The sequence below is a fragment of the Octopus sinensis genome, linkage group LG15 (genome assembly GCF_006345805.1).
Source record: "Octopus sinensis linkage group LG15, ASM634580v1, whole genome shotgun sequence".
NCBI lineage: Eukaryota > Metazoa > Mollusca > Cephalopoda > Octopoda > Octopodidae > Octopus > Octopus sinensis.
The window spans coordinates 10,386,874-10,406,873 of record NC_043011.1 but is presented as its reverse complement, the minus strand read 5'-3'; the positions used below and the strand labels follow the sequence as shown (position 1 = coordinate 10,406,873).

The 20,000-nt window shown below is 38.0% G+C and overlaps 1 protein-coding gene across 1 annotated transcript; it reads right to left on the bottom strand.

Moving 5' to 3' along the window:
• Positions 1 to 15,094: 15,094 nt before the first annotated feature.
• On the bottom strand, positions 15,095 to 15,415 carry LOC115219948. Its single transcript, XM_029790250.1, has one exon. It carries the CDS (start codon positions 15,413 to 15,415, stop codon positions 15,095 to 15,097), a length of 321 nt encoding a protein of 106 aa, XP_029646110.1.
• Positions 15,416 to 20,000: the final 4,585 nt, after the last annotated feature.

The following is a 20,000-nucleotide window of genomic DNA, read 5'->3' as shown; positions in this document are numbered from 1 at the left end:
CTTCACAGGAGTAACTTTTCTTCCTCAGATATATTAAATATCGTCAAGTGTACAAACCAGTGTCAGAAGACTTTCACGAAGTTTAAAACCATTCTATGCGGCTGGCATCGATTCGTTTATAATCTTTGGAAAGAAAAAATTTCGCCAGAACTCAAATTCAAATACAAAATTAAAATAGAAAATAACAATTTTGTTTCATTGATTCAAAACTAAAAACTGAAATCTAAAATCAAATTTAAATAAAAATGTTTAAATATCGATTCAGCTTTTAAATTCGTATTTAAATTTTAAAATTTTATAAATTCTTTAAATTAAAAAATTCTAAATAGCGTTTTTTTTTAAAATGAGAATTTCATTTGGTAAGACATAAGAACAATATTTGCAGCCTTTGGCAAAAACCACTGGTTGAAGCTAAAGCAATATATTACTGGTATTATTGATCCACTACGAAGGATAAAAAGTATTTTGAACAGAGTAGTCAGTATTTTTGTGAAGCATTTAGGAAGGTGCTCTACTTCTAACAACTTTCCTTTAGCTACAAGGCCACACATGTATGGTGGGGGATCACTAAGGAATATCAGAGATGGGGGGGGGATTGAATGTTGGTAAGGATACCTTTTTGGCTCCCAACGTTCAAATCCAGCTGAAATTAACTTTGCTTTCATGCCATTGTGGACAATAAATAAAATACTATTTCAGTAATGCGTTCGATCCTTCTTCCTCGTTCTCTCTTTTTCTCTGAAAGAAATAATTAGCTTTCTTCAGACTTGCTTTTAAACGTCCAAGACCCACCGCATGTCACAATGGTGCTTCTCCGACTTCCTCAGTAGTTGATCCCTCAAGGAAAGATAACCGAGGGAACAGCTCCACGAATGATAAGAGACAAAGCCTTCAACTAAATTCATTTCAAGTTTGTGCTCTTCGTCTGCTTCGCGTGATTATTAACAACTGAAACTATTGTTCCTTACTCGATATTTGAAGTCTTCAAACAACAGAATTCAGTGTTAATCATTCTCGGATCGATGAAATAAGCAACTAATAAGTAACTAATAGCGGAGCGAGGCGAGCGACCTCTTCTGCCTCGCAAATTTTTCAAAAGTGGCGCCTTTTCAACTATTTTCCACTCTTTTGGTTCATTTGTGCGATACAAGTTAAATGTCTTTTTTTTCTCTTGTTAATCGCATGGTCTTGGAAGAACTTTCTGGAGCCATTACTTTATTTGACCAATCTCCGTTTTTTCCAATTCTCTGCTCAATTTCCAATGATGTGTTGGTAGCCGCTGACATCCGAAGACTCAAAATAAAACCCCAACACTGGAAGGTGTTTCATCTTTTTCACGTCACACCTGTATCAGTAGGTGTGACGTCAAACGTAATGACATTGTTACTGAAACATGAAATTAATGAATGTAGTATACAATTACGCGTTTCATTATAACTAATATAAGAGAAATGGGTTAAAAATTGTTTTGTATGTATCACAGAGCCTTTTTTTTTGTTCGCTTCCCCTAACCTAGGACCTGGGTATGCCTCTGGAAATAAGCACCAGTAATGTACTAAGATCCATAAATTAGGTAGACTAAATCCCTCTCTTCTCCCCTCTCTCTCCCTCTCTCATTCCTATAAATTTCTGACCATGGGTCAAAGTTAGGAATCAATATTGGAGTCCTTTAAATTTTTTTTTTCTATAAAAAATAGATAAAATCAACTTGTCATGGCGAGATTCAACGATTGTTTAATAACACAACGAAGGTCTGTCAACGGTTTTCGCAGTCAAAAGTATTTCTTTCAAATTTCATCTTTAAATAGATCTCTGTCTGTATGTCTTTCTTTCTTTCTTTCTCTTTCTGTCTGTCTCTCAATTTGCAATTTACTCCAACAAAAATGTTAATACCTCTATAATTATTGTGGTTTGTTATGCAGGAACTTACGACGGACATTTTGACTGTATTAGTAGTTAAATAGTCTTCCTTCGTCTTCTTCCCTGCCTCCTCATTCGCCTCCTCATTCGCCGCCTCTTCTTCTTCTTCTTCTTCTTCTTCTTCTTCTTCTTTCTTCTTCTTCTTCTTCTTCTTCTTCTTGTGTACATTGGGAGACGGAAGGAAAAGAAAACTTTTTCTCCTAAAACTCTACAATCGATCAAGAGTAATTTTCCTCAATCAATAAGAGGATCAATGAAGGGGAGAGGCAAGATTCCGTGACCCTTTTCAGGGAACTCTTGAGGAACTAACCTCTGATTGTAGCTGGGTCCAAATATTTCCTCACTCCAATTTCCTACCTCCAGATACAAGAGAGTTTTACCCAATGCTTTCCAATATGACGTAACATCATTAAAAGTTAAAATTACTTTCCAACTACAAATTAACTTCTCCCACCAATAATGTTAGGCACCATCAATACATAGTACCGACCAATCCTCTCATTTTGTTTCTAAAACTGACTTTGATACAGATCAAAATGTTTTCCCAACCTTTAATACTGTCTAACAAGTTTTCATTCCGTTTGTCCACCCATAGAAATATTGTTGCTGCAGTTTTCTTTAAATTCAGATGGCATGTAACTACATCCTCGTTCTTGACGTGTAACGAGACAAATCAAGGAATACGGATGAGCAGTAGCAGCAGAGCAGAGGTCAGAACATCATTATTGAAGTGAACAGCGGATGATGACCTCCGGTTCACACTCATTCAACAAGCACAGTACTAATGAGTCAACGGAAAAGCCTCTATGCATTCGTCTTACCTGCTAGAAATAGCAACTAATACTCTTTCGAATTCCACGCTAGCGTCGTAAAAAAGATCTCATTCAGTAACGCAAGTGTTGATACCTCGTTGAAGAATGGAGAGTCGCTGCTCGATCAGGTCTGATATTAGGTAAACAACAACAACAACAGCAGCAACAATAACAACCGCAGCAACAACAACAACACTTGAGACACACAACACTTTTAATTGCCTTCACGATGGTCTAATTTGAGATATTTCGCTTGACAGTGCAGTATCAACTATTACGTACTCCCATGACCTTCATGCCAAACCAAATAATATTGAAATTGTACCAAAAAGGAGTAATGAAAGCCATCTTTCTTCATCCTCAATCTAGCCTCCCCACCTCCAGTCTAATCTTCTCTGTCCGACGCACCGCCTGATGCGATGGTTGATGATGCCTGAGAAGCTACAAGCATAAAGCGACTGTGATGTCTGCTGGATCTTAGACCAGCTGTGCATCACCAACAAGTGTTATCGCCAACAAAACATAAATTTACAAAAATTACAGAAATTACAAAAATGCATCAACTTTACTTTCTCTGGCAAAGCGATGATAAAAGGGGTTTGGAAAAGCCAGTATTTTCTATTGGAATATTGAGTAAAACGGTTTCCATTTCAACAGTAATACTAGTTACGACTGATTGGAACCGCCAGTCTCACGCTAACCATGTAGAGGGACATTTCTCTTCATATATGCGGCAATGTTCAATATTCTTTTCTACTCCAGGCACAAGGCCCGAAATTTTGGGGGAGGAGGCCAGTCGATTAGATCGACCTCAGTACGCAACTGGTACTTAATTTATCGACCCTGAAAGGATGGAAGGCAAAGTCGACCTCGGCGGAATTTGAACTCAGAACGTAAAGACAGACGAAATACTGCTAACTGTTTCGCTCGGCGTGCTAACGTTTTTGCCAGTTCACCGCCTTTAAGCTGTGTTCAATATTAATTGAAACTGAGTTATCATGTTCCCAAAGATTCTCTTCGTAGAAATAGAAGATTGAAGACTTTGGTAGACGGAATCACATCCTTTGAAAAAGTAATTGAATGGTTAGGGGTGATGGTGCTAAGGACAGAAGTTTTGTAATTGTTTTGGGATGTAGTTTAGAAGGGGAAGAGAAGCAGATTACAAACTTGGAAACTTAATCCCCAGAAAGCGAAGGTGCAAGTGTTTAGGGAGTTGCGCTCGCGATCGCCATATCACGGTCCTAATTGCCGGGTCAAGCGGTGAGTTGTATTCTTAAGCAAGTTACTCCAATTGACTCAGCTATAAACGAGTGGCCAGGCTGGAGTCTCGTTCACGGGCGTATGTTGTGATCTGAGTCAGTTACTTGCCACAGAAACCAGTAACCGGTTCCATTAGTCGTCGGATTCTCGACAATAATACGTAGGGGGACTTATTTATCTACAGGGTACTACATACAGAGCCATCATGGCTGAGAGATGAGAAAGAAAATTCTAAAAGTTGGTAAAGACGTCCTGTTCCAATTTGGGAAATGAAAGAACTTGCAAGTTATACAACTCTTAGAAAACTGTTGGTTAATATTTCTCCAAGTATTGCGGGTAACATTATTTGCCTTTGACACTGCTGCGGCACATCTTTGAGTAAAGCACGCGAAGGTTTTGGAGATAAGGACTTTTGTAGTTGGTTGAATAGAGAAGAACATCTTGAAGAGGATAATACAACCAGTCACACATTGTCGGTGGAGTCAGATTTCAAGGGTGAAGACTATTCGCTGCCAAAGATACGAGCAAAGAATTAATCAAGATACGACCAAATAAAGAACTTAAATTATATCAGGGGGTTTGTGTCGCAGAGGTTGATGTAAGTGGCTTTTACTTTAATTAGGCGTTGGAATGGATTGTAGATGCTTCCACCTCACCGATAACAAACAATAAAGAAGATAACATTTATCTAGAAAACATTCGCTGCTTGTTTTATTATTGAATGTTTAACCCTCCCCTCACATACACACACACACACACACACACATCAACATCTTTAGTTCTTTGTCTTCCACATAACTTCTACCACCTTTTTTTACTCCCTAACTTAACTTTCAGGCTACCCACTTTCAGCCTCGCTCGAATGAGAGAGAAGGTTCCAACTAACTTCCCTCTCTCCACCCATACCCCACCCAATCCAATAACAATATTTGTTTAAACAGTTCACCAAATCCATTCTCTCCTTACCATATGTCTGTCTCCTTGCTTCAGTCGTCTTCCTTACCAAACAACATCCGATACCACGACTCATGGCTTACCCTAACCACCAGCAACACCACCACACTACAGGAAGCATTCAAATAATATTATCCCTCTTACTCACTGTCTTCCAGATTTTTCTAGAGACTTCACTGTTCTCCCTCCCTCTCTCTCCCTCTCCCTCTCTCTGTCTCTCTGTCTCTCTCTCTCTCTCTCCCTCTCACTGATTGCCTGGTCCCTGCTCAGACTCGGTATCATATTCTAAGATATATATGGAAATCCCCCCACGCAGGTGCTCTATAAAATCAACCTTTGTTTTAGAATCCGTATTTCTAAATTGTTCATGTCTTGAACAACGTAGATATGAGTCTGGAAAGCTGAATATTCCTTTGCCAAAAGAGTTTTGGAAAATAATGTCGTGGCCAACGCGCGCACACACACACACACACACACACACACATATATAGGTAATTATGCAAATATGCAAATTAGATACATCAAATATATTAAATATATTAATTTGGATATGAAATACAAAATATGTATACATGCAAAACAAGAGAAAGCAAAAGGAGGAGACGTAGATATTTTTATTAACTTACACAGAGTACAAACGACAGAGAAAATTAAAGGTGTGGAAGAAAGGTGCTATAAGTCCAACAGCTGTTTCGGAGGCCTCGGCGATCCATAATATTGCTGGGAGATTTAGTTCATCACAGATCTTATGGCAGAGAAGTTCAAAGATGGAAGGATTAAATGTAGAAAAATAAAGCCTAAAATTTGACGATTGGACAGAAGAAGAATGGAGAAATGAAAAGCTATGAAAGAAATTTTGTAAAGGAAAAAGTGGATGGAAGAGATGCGGGTCAACATTTAGGATGGAGGCGGCTTTTGCAATGATCTAAGCTCTAGGGTTTCATTTTGGACATGTACATGTGTTCATGGTGTAATGGTGTGTCTGTTTAACAAAAACAGTGACAAAGAGATGAAAGAGAGCTAGATAGAAGGATAGGTAGATTAATAGTATGCCTGTGTTGGCATGCATTGATATTCGATGTGTATCAGGTTATTGAGTTATTTTTAATAATTTATTAAATAAATGTTTAATTATGTGTGTAAACAAGACCACTACCTGATAATCGATATCAGTTTTGGGCAGTAGATAGATAGATCGAAGGAAAGATATATATATATATATATATATATATATAAACATATATCTGTGTGTGTGCGTGTGTGTGTGTGTGTATAATTGCACAGAACGACGACGACAAACGAACCCACAGGCAAGCACATGTACTTACATACGTACGTACGTCCACAGACAAACGCACGCATACACACATACACTCACACACACACACATACACACATAAATATCGATATGATCTCTTCTCCAACACTGTAACTTATTATTTGGCAGTGATCTTGTTTACATTCATGATTAAACATTTATCTAACAAATTATTAAAAATAGTTCCATAACCAGATACATAGCGACTACTTATGCATGCCAACACAGGCATCGTATTAATCTACCTATCTTTCTCTCTATCTCTTCATCACCTCTCTGTCACTGTTAAACAGAGACACCATTACACCATCGATTCATGCATGCCCGTCGCTTGACGGCACTGCAACCCCTCACTATTCAATGGAGCACTCTCAGATTTAGAAAGTACAGTTTATAAAAATCTTCCCACAATACGTTTTTTGAAGCCTGATTAACTTTTCTTCAAAAACCAGAACAAAATTTGATTTCAAAACAAAATTCCAGATGAAGCAAAGAGACTGATGAAGAATTTCCCTGGGAAATAATAAGAAAGAACAAGTGAGACTGAATAAAGAAAAAAGTAAAATCGAAAAACGTCAAGGATGACATGAAAAGATCCCAACACGCACACAAACACTGCTTCTGGTCCCATCTACATAAACACCTCTTCTTCATTTAACCTAAACCCTAACCGTAAATCCCAATCTTCACCTTAAACCTATACCATAACCCTAAAGTATATCCTAAAAACCTTAAGCCATACATCTTAACAGGTCACAGCTTGGTGCATCTTTCGAAATAGAGGAGAGTCGGGAGGGAAAAATGGAAAGCACCTTTGTGTCATCAACATCTCTGCTATTTGAAACAATTCTGAAAGAATGTTCGTAAAAGATTGAAAAGGAAAAATTCACGGCCAGTTGCGTGCAAGGGGGTGAGGGAGTAGGATGAAGTGAAGTAAGAAGAAGAGGAGGAGAGGAAGGGAGGAGGGGCTTAAAAAAGCAAAATTTAAAACATTTTTTTTTACCGGTAATTAATCATTAAAACTAATTTTTAAAAAATCATAGTTTAAAATACGGACTATCCGAATCTACCATTTATTTCTGCTTATAATTTCAAAATGATTTTTTTAAATCATTCGAAATCCAAATTCAATGAGTTAAAAAAAAAACTCGCGCACTACTTCCGATGAAACCGATCATGGCATTTTTTAGGTTTTTGGTATGTTCAGAAAATTTTTGTGTGTTTATGTTCTACAAACTCTGTCTCTTACGATTATATATATTACATGGAAAAATGTGAGCAAGAGAAATAATATTCTCAAGATTATAAACCTGGGAAAGTACAGGACAAGATATTACATCTGCTAAAGTACAGAACACGAACATTTTTACTTACAATATTGCAGCTAAGGATAAAATTTCAAATAAAATATTTAGTTTTAGAAAATATTAGCTTTTATTAAAATTAAAAATTTTATTACAAGTTTTACTTCTCTTTGTTATTACTTATTACTTCTATTAAAGATAAGAACTTAAAATATTTTTTGCACTTTAAAAAAATTCATTCTTTAAATTATCAATTAATAATTAGAAATTTGAAATTAGGTTATACGAAATAATAATAGTACATAATTAGTTAGTACAATAAATATAATAATACAAAATCTAGTTGTGTATTACAGTAAAATCTACCTATAACAACAAATTAACAATAAAATTTGCTTGAGTTATTGCCTAAGTTATTGCCAAGTTATTGCCTTTTTAGTCTTGAACCAATGCCTATTTTTTACAAAATGAATTTGCCTACCATTTATACTGTTCTACTTTGCATAAAACTTTAATTATATTCGTACTTCTGGCTCTCATTTTTCAAGCATTCAAGTGTGTCAATATTTTAACAAAATTATGGTACCTTTTTTAATTATCATGTTACTTTATAAATTAAAATCAAATAATTTTTATTATTCAAATTTTATCCTTAGCTGCAATATTTTAACTAAAAATGTTCTTGATCTGTACTTTACCAGATGTAATACGATAATTTATTTTGATAACACACTTTTCTGCGACTAAATATGTTTTTTCTTACACACACACACACAGAGTCCGTGTATGTATGTATGTGAGGTGGGGAGTTAGGAGTTTTCCTTTATACCTAATTCCCAGCAATGGACGACCCTTGGCCGAAACAAAACCCATCTGTTACTTCTGCATCATCATTCCAGTAAAAATATTTTTATGAGGAGAAAAATATTGAAAAATATCCATTATATATCAGTGACAGTGAAACGAAGAAGGTACCAGATGATCATGGGATGTGCTATAAACAACAGCTAAATCTCCCAAATTGCACAACTTTTCGTCTGGAAGTTAAAAACTTAAACAAATGGCAGATTCGAACTGTCCGTATTTTTAGTCGGATGAGGGGGTGAATTAATATTATCATTATTATTATTATTATTATTATTATTATTATTATTATTATTATTATTATTATTATTATTATTATTATTATTCAGTAGTTTTATTTTTATAGCGTGCTTTCACTTCACTACCGAGCGCAGCTCTGTGTGCCTTGGGTATGTGCTGTGATTTGTTGTGATGCTCTGATGGTTATTGTATGGAAAGTGTTCTGTGTAGGATGTGTGCAGTGCCTAGTAGTGCAATTTTCTGTATGTTTTATGTGTTTGTAAGTCCTGGTGTTTTTGTTATGTATTTGTCTGAATATTTTTTTATCATGCCTAATGCACCTACTATGATAGGAATTGTTTCTGATTTTAGATTCCACATTCTGGTTACCTCTATTTCCAGGTCTTTGTATTTTGAAAGTTTCTCCATTTCTTTTAGAGACACGTTGTTATTATTATTATTATTATTATCATTATTATTATCATTATTATCATTATTATTATTATTATTATTATTATTATTATTATTATTATTATTATTATTATTATTAATAATAATAATAATAATAATAATAATAATAATAATAATAATAATAATAATAATAAATGCCCTGATGCAGTACCAGGTAGTGGCTCTCATGGTTTCTGATCTTAACTGATTGGAAGTGTTATCATGTACATTGTTTTGTCTTGGTATAAAAGATGGGCTACAGCAAATATTCTGCTCAATACGACAGATTTGCTTGTCAGTTGTTTGACCTTAACCAGTTGAGCATGTCCCTTAGTGGTTGACAATACGTGCATCTCTGATCACGAGCTGAAGTAGTAGGGGAGTATCATAGCCATGTGTCGAGAGGGATTCTTTGGAGTTTGAATTAATCACCTCTGGAAACATGGTTGTTTCGTTCAACATCCTAAAGCAACCCTTATTCAGGGATCTTTTGAGCAGGATGGGCTACTCGACCTGAAGAAAATTCTAACTGGGCCCCACCTGAAAGGTCATGCGCTGTTTATCTTGATATGAGATCACCATGTCGCGCACATATGGTTGTGATGCTTGTGCCTGGTGTACCTTTATCAGATGGGTAGTCATGATGGGTATGCTGGGCTTTGTATATTTTACCCCAGTGTCACTTTGATGGCATGCACTGCTCTCTCACTCAATAATAATAATAATAATAATAATAATAATAATAATAATAATAATAAAATTTGCACAAACGTACAAAATATAGTATATAGAGCACAAATTCGCAAACGTTTTCTAAAAATACCAAAAAATAAAAAGTTATGACGGGTTAAATAGTGTGCTTCAATCCGAACTTTTGCAATTGACGAAATTGTGGAAAATCTTTACTGCGATACACTTATTCCGAAACTCCGCTTCAACCATAAATCAGTGCTCACTGAAAACATTCTGAGCACTCGCGTGCAGCAGAGGTCTGGCGTCGTGCCTGCTTGCTTGTGTCTTATCAAGGTGAAAACCTAGAGTCTAGATTATTGCAAACGCCACCCCACACCCCAATATTGACCTCTCTTCCACCAATTCCTCATTTTGAACTGTTTACAGGCATCGCCTGTCATCTCTTGTACATCGGAAACGATTGTGTCGAACAACATTTATAATATATGTCATGTCTCTTTTCTTAATATATCTAATTCAAATATTTACATGTTAAGTCATGCTGAAGAATTCTAAAACAAATAAAATAGTTCTTTATATGATTACCACTAAATAGAAATGATAAGAACTTCACCATAGGTAATGTAGGTTGTGGCTTTCTTCGTTTCTGATCCTAACTGATTGGAAGCGTTAACATGTACATACTTGATTTTGGTGTAAAAGTTGAGCTACAGCAAATATTCTGCCCAATACCACAGATTTGTTTCTCAGTTACTTGACCAAGCAGTTGAGTAGATCCCTTTGTGGCCGACAATATTTATATCTTTGATCATGAATAGGAGTAGTAAGGAAGCATCATAGCCATGTGTTGAGAGGAATTCTTAGGGGTTTTAATAATTCACCTCTGGAAGCATAGATATTTTGTTCATCATCCTCAAACAACCCTTATTCAGGGACCTTTTAAGCAGAAAGGCGGTGAGCTGGCAGAAACGTTAGCACGCCGGGCGAAGTGCTTCGCGGTATTTTGTCTGCCGCTACGTTCTGAGTTCAAATTCCGCCGAGGTTGACTTTGCCTTTCATTCTTTCGAGGTCGATTAAATAAGTGCCATTTAAGCACTGGGGCCGATGTAATCGACTTAATCCGTTTGTCGGTCCTTGTTTGTCCTCTCTGTGTTTAGCTCCTTGTGGGTAATAAAGAAATAGGTATTTCGTCTGCCGTTACGTTCTAAGTTCAAATTCCGCCGAGGTCGAGATTGCCTTTCGTCCTTTCGGGGTCGATAAATTAAGTACCAGTTTCGCACTGGGTCGATGTAATCGACTTAATCCCTTTGTCTGTCCTTGTTTGTCCCCTCTACATTTAGCCCCTTGTGGGCAATAAAGAAATAAGAGACCTTTTAAGCAGAATGAACTACTCGGCTTGAAGAAAACCTTTACTGTGCCCACCTGCAAGGTCATGCGCTATTTATCTTGATATGAGATCACCATATCACGCTCATATAGTCATGATGGGTATAATGGGATTTGTACATTTACACCCCAGTGTCACTTTGACGGCGTGTGCTACTCACTCAATGATTATAGTAATAGATTTTAAATTATATATTTGTATATGTAAACTCGTTTCCTCTCATATTTTCTAATTTCAAATTTAAATTTCTTAACTCGCTTTACACTGTGAAAAGATTGTTAACTTCTTTTGTGTTAATAGTCCTCCAGAGGGCGTTCTCCACCACATACTTCACTCACACACCTGAGTATTCTACAGAATATCGGCTAGTATTAGACATCGAAATTCTGTTTCCCACACAAACCTCATTCTATCATTCATATATAAAAAACATGAATCGAATTAGTTTATTTACAACTCCAGGATTCTGAAGTTCGCAAGAAACACGACTAGGCTTCTAAGTGCATGATCTTTATTAACAAATACCAGCACTCCACCCACCCCTCGTGTGCGTGTGTGTGTTTATGGGTGGGGGCAGGGAGTAAATGGTTGTGGGAGGAGAACAGGAGTGGCAGTCTGGATTTCATCTTTACAACTGTGTCACCAGGCAGGTGGCCAGTCTAAACAAACAGTGAACATCCATCCATTAAGGCAAGAATTCTCACATGCATGAACAGACATGTACACACACACATACACACACACACACACACACACGCACGCACACGCACACACACACATACTCGCTTACGTAAAGGTGTGCTTATGTGTTTAAAGATGTATGTTCCTGAACACATCCACCCCTCCATCCGCCCCTCCATCCGCCCACGTATACAAAGATATTCGTACAGTTTCTAGATGCACAGTTTCATAGATATGCCTACCCCTATACAGCTTCATATTTTCAGCCTTACATGAGGAAAATAACTTTCAGTCTAGTATTGTGTGTCGCAACTTTGCCGCTACCTAAAATGTATTCAGGCTAAAGTAAACAACAGTTCCTTAATCTAAACAGATGGCGCAGCAAAGATTTTCGCTGTCATTTTTGATCAAACTTAGAAACTGGCGACACAGACAGACAGACAGACAGACACACACACTCACACATACACACACTCACACATACACACACTCACACATACACACACACACACACGCACACACACAGAGTTATGGTGCATATAAATATCGTGTGTGTGTGCGTGTGTATGTATATATATATATTAACAAAATAATAAATAAAATATATGCATATATACATACATATATGTACGTACATACATCTATTTGTATAAATACATGCATATATGGGTACAGGACACCAAAAAAACGTCGAACACAATGAGAAATGAAAACATAAAAACAAAACCCTGGAAACGGACATTTTTTAAACAACAACAAAAAAAGAGTACAAGACATACAACACAAGGAATATTCCTCTTCTTCAGCCGCCCCTGATTCGTCTACTCCGTGTTTCGAAGGTAAGGGCGAGACACGACTTCGTTGAAACAGTCCTTCCCGCAAAGCAAATTAAATAAAATTTGGGATTTTTGCGGAGGGGTAAAAGTGGTAACAAGAACAGGACAGTAAAAGCAAAACAAGACAGTAAAAATACAAATAAAAACAGTAAAAGACAGGACAAGGAGAATAACAGTAAAATTACATACGTAATATATATATATATATATATATATATATATATATATATATATATATATATATATTACGTATATAATTATAAAGATATAATACTAGTTAAGGGCTACTGGAAATGACCAGCGCCAATGTTAGAAATAGGTGTCAAATACCTACAATCCACTCTGCAATTTGTTCTCTATATTCAACCGCAGGTAGGAGCGCGAGAGAATGAGCAAGAAAATACCAAAAATATTGGATAATCCAAAACCTCGTGATTTCACGCTCTGCAAAAAAATTGCTTTGCAATCTTCAGTAGAATAAACCATTAATATATCTTATATTAATATATATATAATATATATTTATTAATAGAATTGAAGGTAAGATCACGTAAATGATTATATCAAGTGGTCAGCATGAAATAAAATCTTGTAGGTTATTTATATTCTAAATTAATAATTATATATATAATGTGCTAAAAATAGATGTCAAAGGCATCTATTTGCAGCATGTTGGGGAAGGTGTCTATTTTTATCTTAATCCCTTTAATATTATATATATATATATGTATATATATATATATATATATATATATATATATATATATATATATATATATATATATATATATATATATATATATATATACAATGTATATATATATTATATATACAATAGGTGCCAATCAGAAAACTGTCACAGTAGCAGTAAGAAGTGGTGGGGAGGTCGCCGGCATGTCAAAACATTGGAAATAACAGTGAAAAACATTAAAACATACGCGAGAAAATTAAATATTTAAAACCTGCGAACAAACTAACAGCAGTTGCTAGAAACAACAGTCAAAACATTGCTTAAAACAGACATTTATAAGTTTAAAAATTCAAGAACGAAAATTCGCAATACCATGTATCTATCCGTTCAGTCGAAGTCGACTCTCGGTCACTCGTTGGATCAGTGTCCTCCAGTCAGTTCTATCCTGGGCCGCTTCTTTCAGATTGGCTACGTCCATTCCAGTATCACTCTTGATGGTGTCAAGCCAGCAGGTTCTTGGTCGGCCTCTTCCTCTCTTGCCACTGACCATTCCGAGCATGATGTCCTTCTCCGGGGATTTTCTCCGCATAATATGACCGAAATATGCCAATCTATGCTTGGTGATCCTAGCTTCCCGCAACAGTTTCGGTCTGATCTGCTTAAGACCTTCTCCATTGGTGAGCCTCGCTGTCCATGAAATCCATAAAAGTCTTCTCCAACACCAAAGCTCGAATGCATTAATTCTCTTCTGGTCAGCTTTCTTTAGTGTCCAGGTCTCGCATCCATATGTTGCTATTGGGAAGACGATTGCATTTGGTAGCGAGGCGGATGTCTCTACTCTTCCAGATCTTGCTCATGCTGACCATTGCCTCTCTGCCTAGTACTATCCGCCGTCTTATTTCTGGAGTGCAGTCACCATCTTGATTTATTTTGGAGCCAAGGAAGATGAAATCATCAACCACTTCGATCTCTTCATTATCGATCTTGATGCTGATGTTTGTTGTGGCTGCTGTTGACATGATCTTCGTTTTCTTAACATTGAGGTACAGCTCAAATTTTTCACTCTCTTTCTTGACCAGCAGGACAAGATCCTCCAGATCCTTACCACTCTCCGCCAGCAGGGTTGTATCATCTGCATAGCGAAGATTATTGATATTTCTTCCTCCAATCCTAACTCCAATGCTGCTATCCTCCAGGCCTGCATTCCTCATCACCTTTTCAACGTACATGTTGAAGGCTGCTGGTGACAGGATGCAACCTTGCCGAGTGCCTTTTCCAATCTCAACCCAATCAGTGTCGCCATATGGTGTCCGTACTGTAGCCTCTTGGTTTTGATAGAGTGATCTAATAAGCTGGACAAGGTGTAAAGGTGTTCCCATTTCCTCCAGACATTTCCATAACTTGTCATGGTCAATGCTGTCAAAGGCTTTGGAGTAATCGATGAAACACATGTACAGCTTCTTTTGGTATTCTCTTGCCTTTTCCATAATCCACCGTAGGTTGGCGATGTGACCGTGGCTGCCTCTTCCCTTCCTGAAACCAGCTTGCACCTCTGGCAATTCTCTCTCAATAGTTCTGTTCTGGCGCTTCTGGATGACTTTAAGGATGATTTCGCTTACATGGGGATCAGGGTGATGGTACGGTAGTTTGCGCAGTCCTTGGTGTCTCTTTTCTTTGGTATTGGGATGAAAACTGACCTCTTCCATTACCTTGGCCACTTACCGGTTCTCCATATTCGTTGGCAAAGCGATGTTAGTGTTTTTGTTGGTATTGGCTTGAGTAATTCTAGTGGAATGCCATCAGTACCTGGGGCTTTTCGGTTGGCCAGCTGTTTCATTGCCCATACCACCTCATCCTCCAGGATGTCTGGATCCAGTTCCAGTTCCAGTGGTTTCTCTTCTGCCTGCCCATTAAGGCTGTTCCCTGCATACAACTGTTCAGTGTACTCTTTCCATCTTTTCCTGATCCCTTCTTGGTCATGCAGTTCTTCACCATTTCTCCCTCGGATGGTTGCTTGTCTGGCCATGAATGCTGTACGGGTCTTCTTTACACGTTGGTACCGGTTCTCTCATGTTCCCTTTCCTGTATGTCCCCTCTGCCCTTGCACATTCCTCATTCCAGTATTTCTCTTTGTCCTTCCTGGCGGCCTGTTGGAACATTGCATTCAGGCGTCGCACTTCATCCCTGCTTCTGGCCATCTCCTTCTTTCTTCTACTTTTGCAATAGTCTCCTCCGAAATCCACTTTGCTGATCGTGTGGGTTTCTTGTACAGTTCATGTTTCTCTGCTGTTTCAACGACAATTTCCTTCACCCTCTCCCATATTTCTTCTGCTTCTTGATTCTCTTCGATGGCGAGCAGTTCGAAGCGGTTTCTGATCTCAGCGGCATATGATGGACCGATCTTCCTGGTATCAAAATTCTGGTAAGCGTGTGGTCGCTTGACGCTGCAGAGTCGCATCTTGATCTTGGCAACCAGAAGTTCATGGTCAGATCCACAGTCTGCCCTAGGGAACGTCTTCACAGCTTGGACTGAACTCTTCCACCGTTGCTGACATAGGATGTAGTCGATGTTCGCAACACACTCTAGAATATATTATCTTTCTCATATCTCCTTCTCCACATACATTTGCAAAGATACTTGCCGACCATGGAACGGTGTGTCCCACATCGGCGTTTGTTTCCCAGGTACTCTCAGTTTGTTGAGTGTGAGTCCCATCTTTTGAGTTTATAAATTCAAATGACCCTCGAAATAATAACATCCAGGGAAAACGTGATAAACAGACATTCTGAGATGGTCGTATCCTGATATAAGCATAGGAACCAAATATCATTCATGGAATTTGGAAAAAATAGTTTGAAAAGAAGTTACAAATTATAGAACAGTGAAGGAACCCAAACAAATAAATGAAAATACCAATGTTTAAGATGATACACACTGTAGCAACAGAAACGGTGAAGAGGTCACCATCGGAGCGGTGGTATTTATCAATTTGGTCAACAAACCTCACTGTATAGTAGCTAACTACCTGTTGTAGAGGCACATGATCTAGTGGTTAGAGCAGCGGATTCGCGGTCGAGGGATCGCGGATTCGAATCTCAGACTGGGTGATGTATGTGTTTATGAGCGAAACACCTAAGCTCTACACGGCTCCAGCAGAAGGTAATGGCGAACTTCTGCTGACTCTTTCGCCACAACTCTCACTCTTTCCTCCTGCATCTTGCAGCTCACCTGCGATGGACATGTGGGGAACCTATACGCCAAGGAAACCGGGGAAACCGGCCCTTATGAGCCAAGCATGGCTCGAGAAGGAACTACATGTTAGATTCAGAATTTATTGAAGAGGGTCAGCTCTTGAATGATATAGAACTAAGAACTGTACAACTATCCTTAATTCTGCTGAATAAATGACCATCCTTAAGATCTGCAGAATGAATAGCAAATAAATCCACCACCACACACACACCTTCATCCCCCATATTACTACCCTTCCTTCTTCTACTCCCATCACCCACTTCCCCCTAACAAGTACACATAGAAATACCCACATAGCTGGATTAGCCTTCATACAGGCGAGAAGGGATAAACATCCCTCTGTGATTCATCCAATAATGCAGTATCGCCTTATGAAATGAATCAATGATGATGATCGACCAGATGCCCACGGATAATACGGACTATACTGTGCTAATCCCAAGGATACCGATTCTGATGTCAAAATCATGTGATTTGTGGAAACGTGCGTAGTGATGTATTAAATTCGCAAAGATACGCGTCATATTTATAGACTCAAATGTGGACGTAATATACCTTGACTTTGCAAAAGCTTTTGATAAAAGTTGATGATGGTATGATATACCGTAAATTGCGCGATTTTTGCATAGCTGGAAATCTTGGAAAGTGGTTACATGACTTTCTGACAGATAGAAGTCAGATAGTGGTGGCCAATGGAGTCACTTCAAAGAAAACACAAATAGTGAGTGTTGTTCCACAGGGAACCGTCTTGGAACCATTGCTTTTCATAGTGGCCCTCTCAGATATGTCCTCAGCTGCCCGGATAGCCACCTTTACTAGCTACGCAGACGATACCAAAGTCTCACAGAAAATACAAAACCCTAACGATGTTGCACGCCAACAACAGGAATTGGACGCAATTTACAGATGGGCTGAGAACAAGAATATGTAGTTTAATGCTGGAAAATTCCAAGTCCTGCGCTACCAACACTCAAACCTGCACGACAACTTACAGGGTACATAGGACCAGAGGTGAGGGCGAATACAATCCCAGGACTTAAACCAGTGTATGACCTGGGCATCGACATGACTGATGATACCGTTTTCCAAGTGCACATTACCAAAATGGCGACAAAGTGCAGACGGCCGGCCGACTGGATCCTAAGAACATTCAGAACCAGAGATAAGGAAACCATGATGGTCCTCTGGTGGACATTCGTCCTCAACGGCTTTGACTACTGCTCCTAACTGGGGTCACCCCACAGTGTAAAATTAATAGCAGACCTTGAAGTAATCAAGCAAAGCTTCACAAAAAAGATCGTTTCATTGCAACAGCTTGGGAAAGGCTGAAACAGCTAAGATTCTATTCCCTGGAGCGAAGGCGGGAGAAATATGCAGTAATATACATTTGGAAGATCCTGGAAGGAACTGTGCCAAACTTTGGCATTGAAAGCTATACAAATGTCAGAACGGGTCGCCACTGCACAGTGACAAAGATCCCAACAATGCTGTCGCGCTTCAGGATCAGTTACTGCAACGGCCTGGGTTTCAAGATTCCACAGCTCTTTAATATTCTCCCAAAGAGTCTGAGAGACCTACACAATGTGGATGTAGGTGCTTTCAAAACAAAACTGGATCGCTTCCTGTTGAGAGTCCCAGATGAAACTCCCTTACCAAATGCCACATATCAGAGGAGATTCTCACTAATAACAGTGTTGTAAAACGGCGGTGCCCTAGTATGGGCCACAGCTTTGAGTTGAAACTGATTAAAAAAAAGAAGAAAAGAATATATATATATAACGAAGTATTGGCGCAAAGCAATGTTTTGGTATGCGCAGAATTTGGGTTAGTTGAAATATGTTTGTCACATATTTCAACTGCCAAAGGCAAATACACTGCAGTTGCCGTGGAGAAAAAAATCTCTCTTATGGTAAAAAAAAAGGTGTGAAAACACCCAGCTCGTTCAGTGTCGCCATCTGTTAGGAATCTCAGACATCGATGTTTCGAGCTTTTTTGGCTCTTGTCGATGAGATGTAACTTTGAGCGAACTTGATAAAGCTGCAGCTTTATATATATAATTCAGTCAACACATCGACTGATTTGCGCAAGTAGATCGCCCGACTTGTTGTTCATATACCTGTCTCTATATAAGTTTGTTTATTAGCCACACAGGGCCGAACACAGAGGGAACAAAATACAATGTAGAGCTTTTCTTTTCGAAAATAGACAAAAAAGGAGAAAATAAATTTCCGATCAAAAGGGATCGTGTTAAAGAAAAAAAAAGCGATCAAAAGGGATCGTGTATCACAGAAAATATCCTAAATGTAAAAAACAGATCAGGTTTATTCGTGGAAAGAAAAGCCTACAGAAAAGACCACGGTAACCTCAGGCAGAGAGGGAAAAAACACATGAGAGCAAAGTGCTCTCTTTCTCTTTTTTTGACTTATAGGATCATGCTCAAAGTGGTTTCGTCGTTCACACGTACCATCTTTGCTACATTCACCCACCTTTTATTGAATCTTTCATGAACAAAACTTGCCTCTCTATTTTCACCTTCCTTTTCAAGTGGTACTTGAAAAAGTTGAGCGATTAACCAGAGAGGAAAGTGTTTGTCTCTAAACCTTTCGCTCGAGTCCACCGCATACATTCTTCACCATGGCCACCAGTATGATGAAAGGGTGTGAGATTTAAAAGACATTTAGCTGTTATTTATAGCACATCCCACGACCACCTGCTACATTATTTGTTTCTTTGTCACTTGATGTTTTTCAATATTTTCCTTCCCATTAACACATTTTCTGGAATGATGATTCAGTACTCCATTGCTTGTATGTAAGCAACAACAACGGCAGAAACATTTCTAATCTAAATTTTTAATCCCGCACCAAGTGAGTTCGTGTGTGTGTGTGTCTGTGTGTGTGTGTAAGAAAAACATATTTACTAACAAAAAGTATGCTATTAAAATATATTATCATTTCCATACCTTTTTATATCACTATGTTGCCCCAATGAAATTTCTTATACACATGCATGCACATACACACTAACAAACACACACACACTCCACGTGAGCGATATACTTTTATAGAGAGTGAGAGAGAGTGAGAGAGAGTGTGTAGTAAAAATGTATAGAGAGAAGTAAGTTTACCATGAACATATGGAAAAATTAAAGAGAGAGAGAGAGCTGCTGTCACAGATTTTAAACTTTAAGGGGAAAATTCTCTTATTCATATAATTTTTCACACTGAATCCGAGTTTGTGATTCATTTATTCCAGAAATTCTTTTGAAAAATATCACAGAGGCTTAAAGTTTGATCACTTTTATCCAATCAGAAAATAGGATTTGTTTGTAATAGTTGCCATAAAATTTAAGCAAACA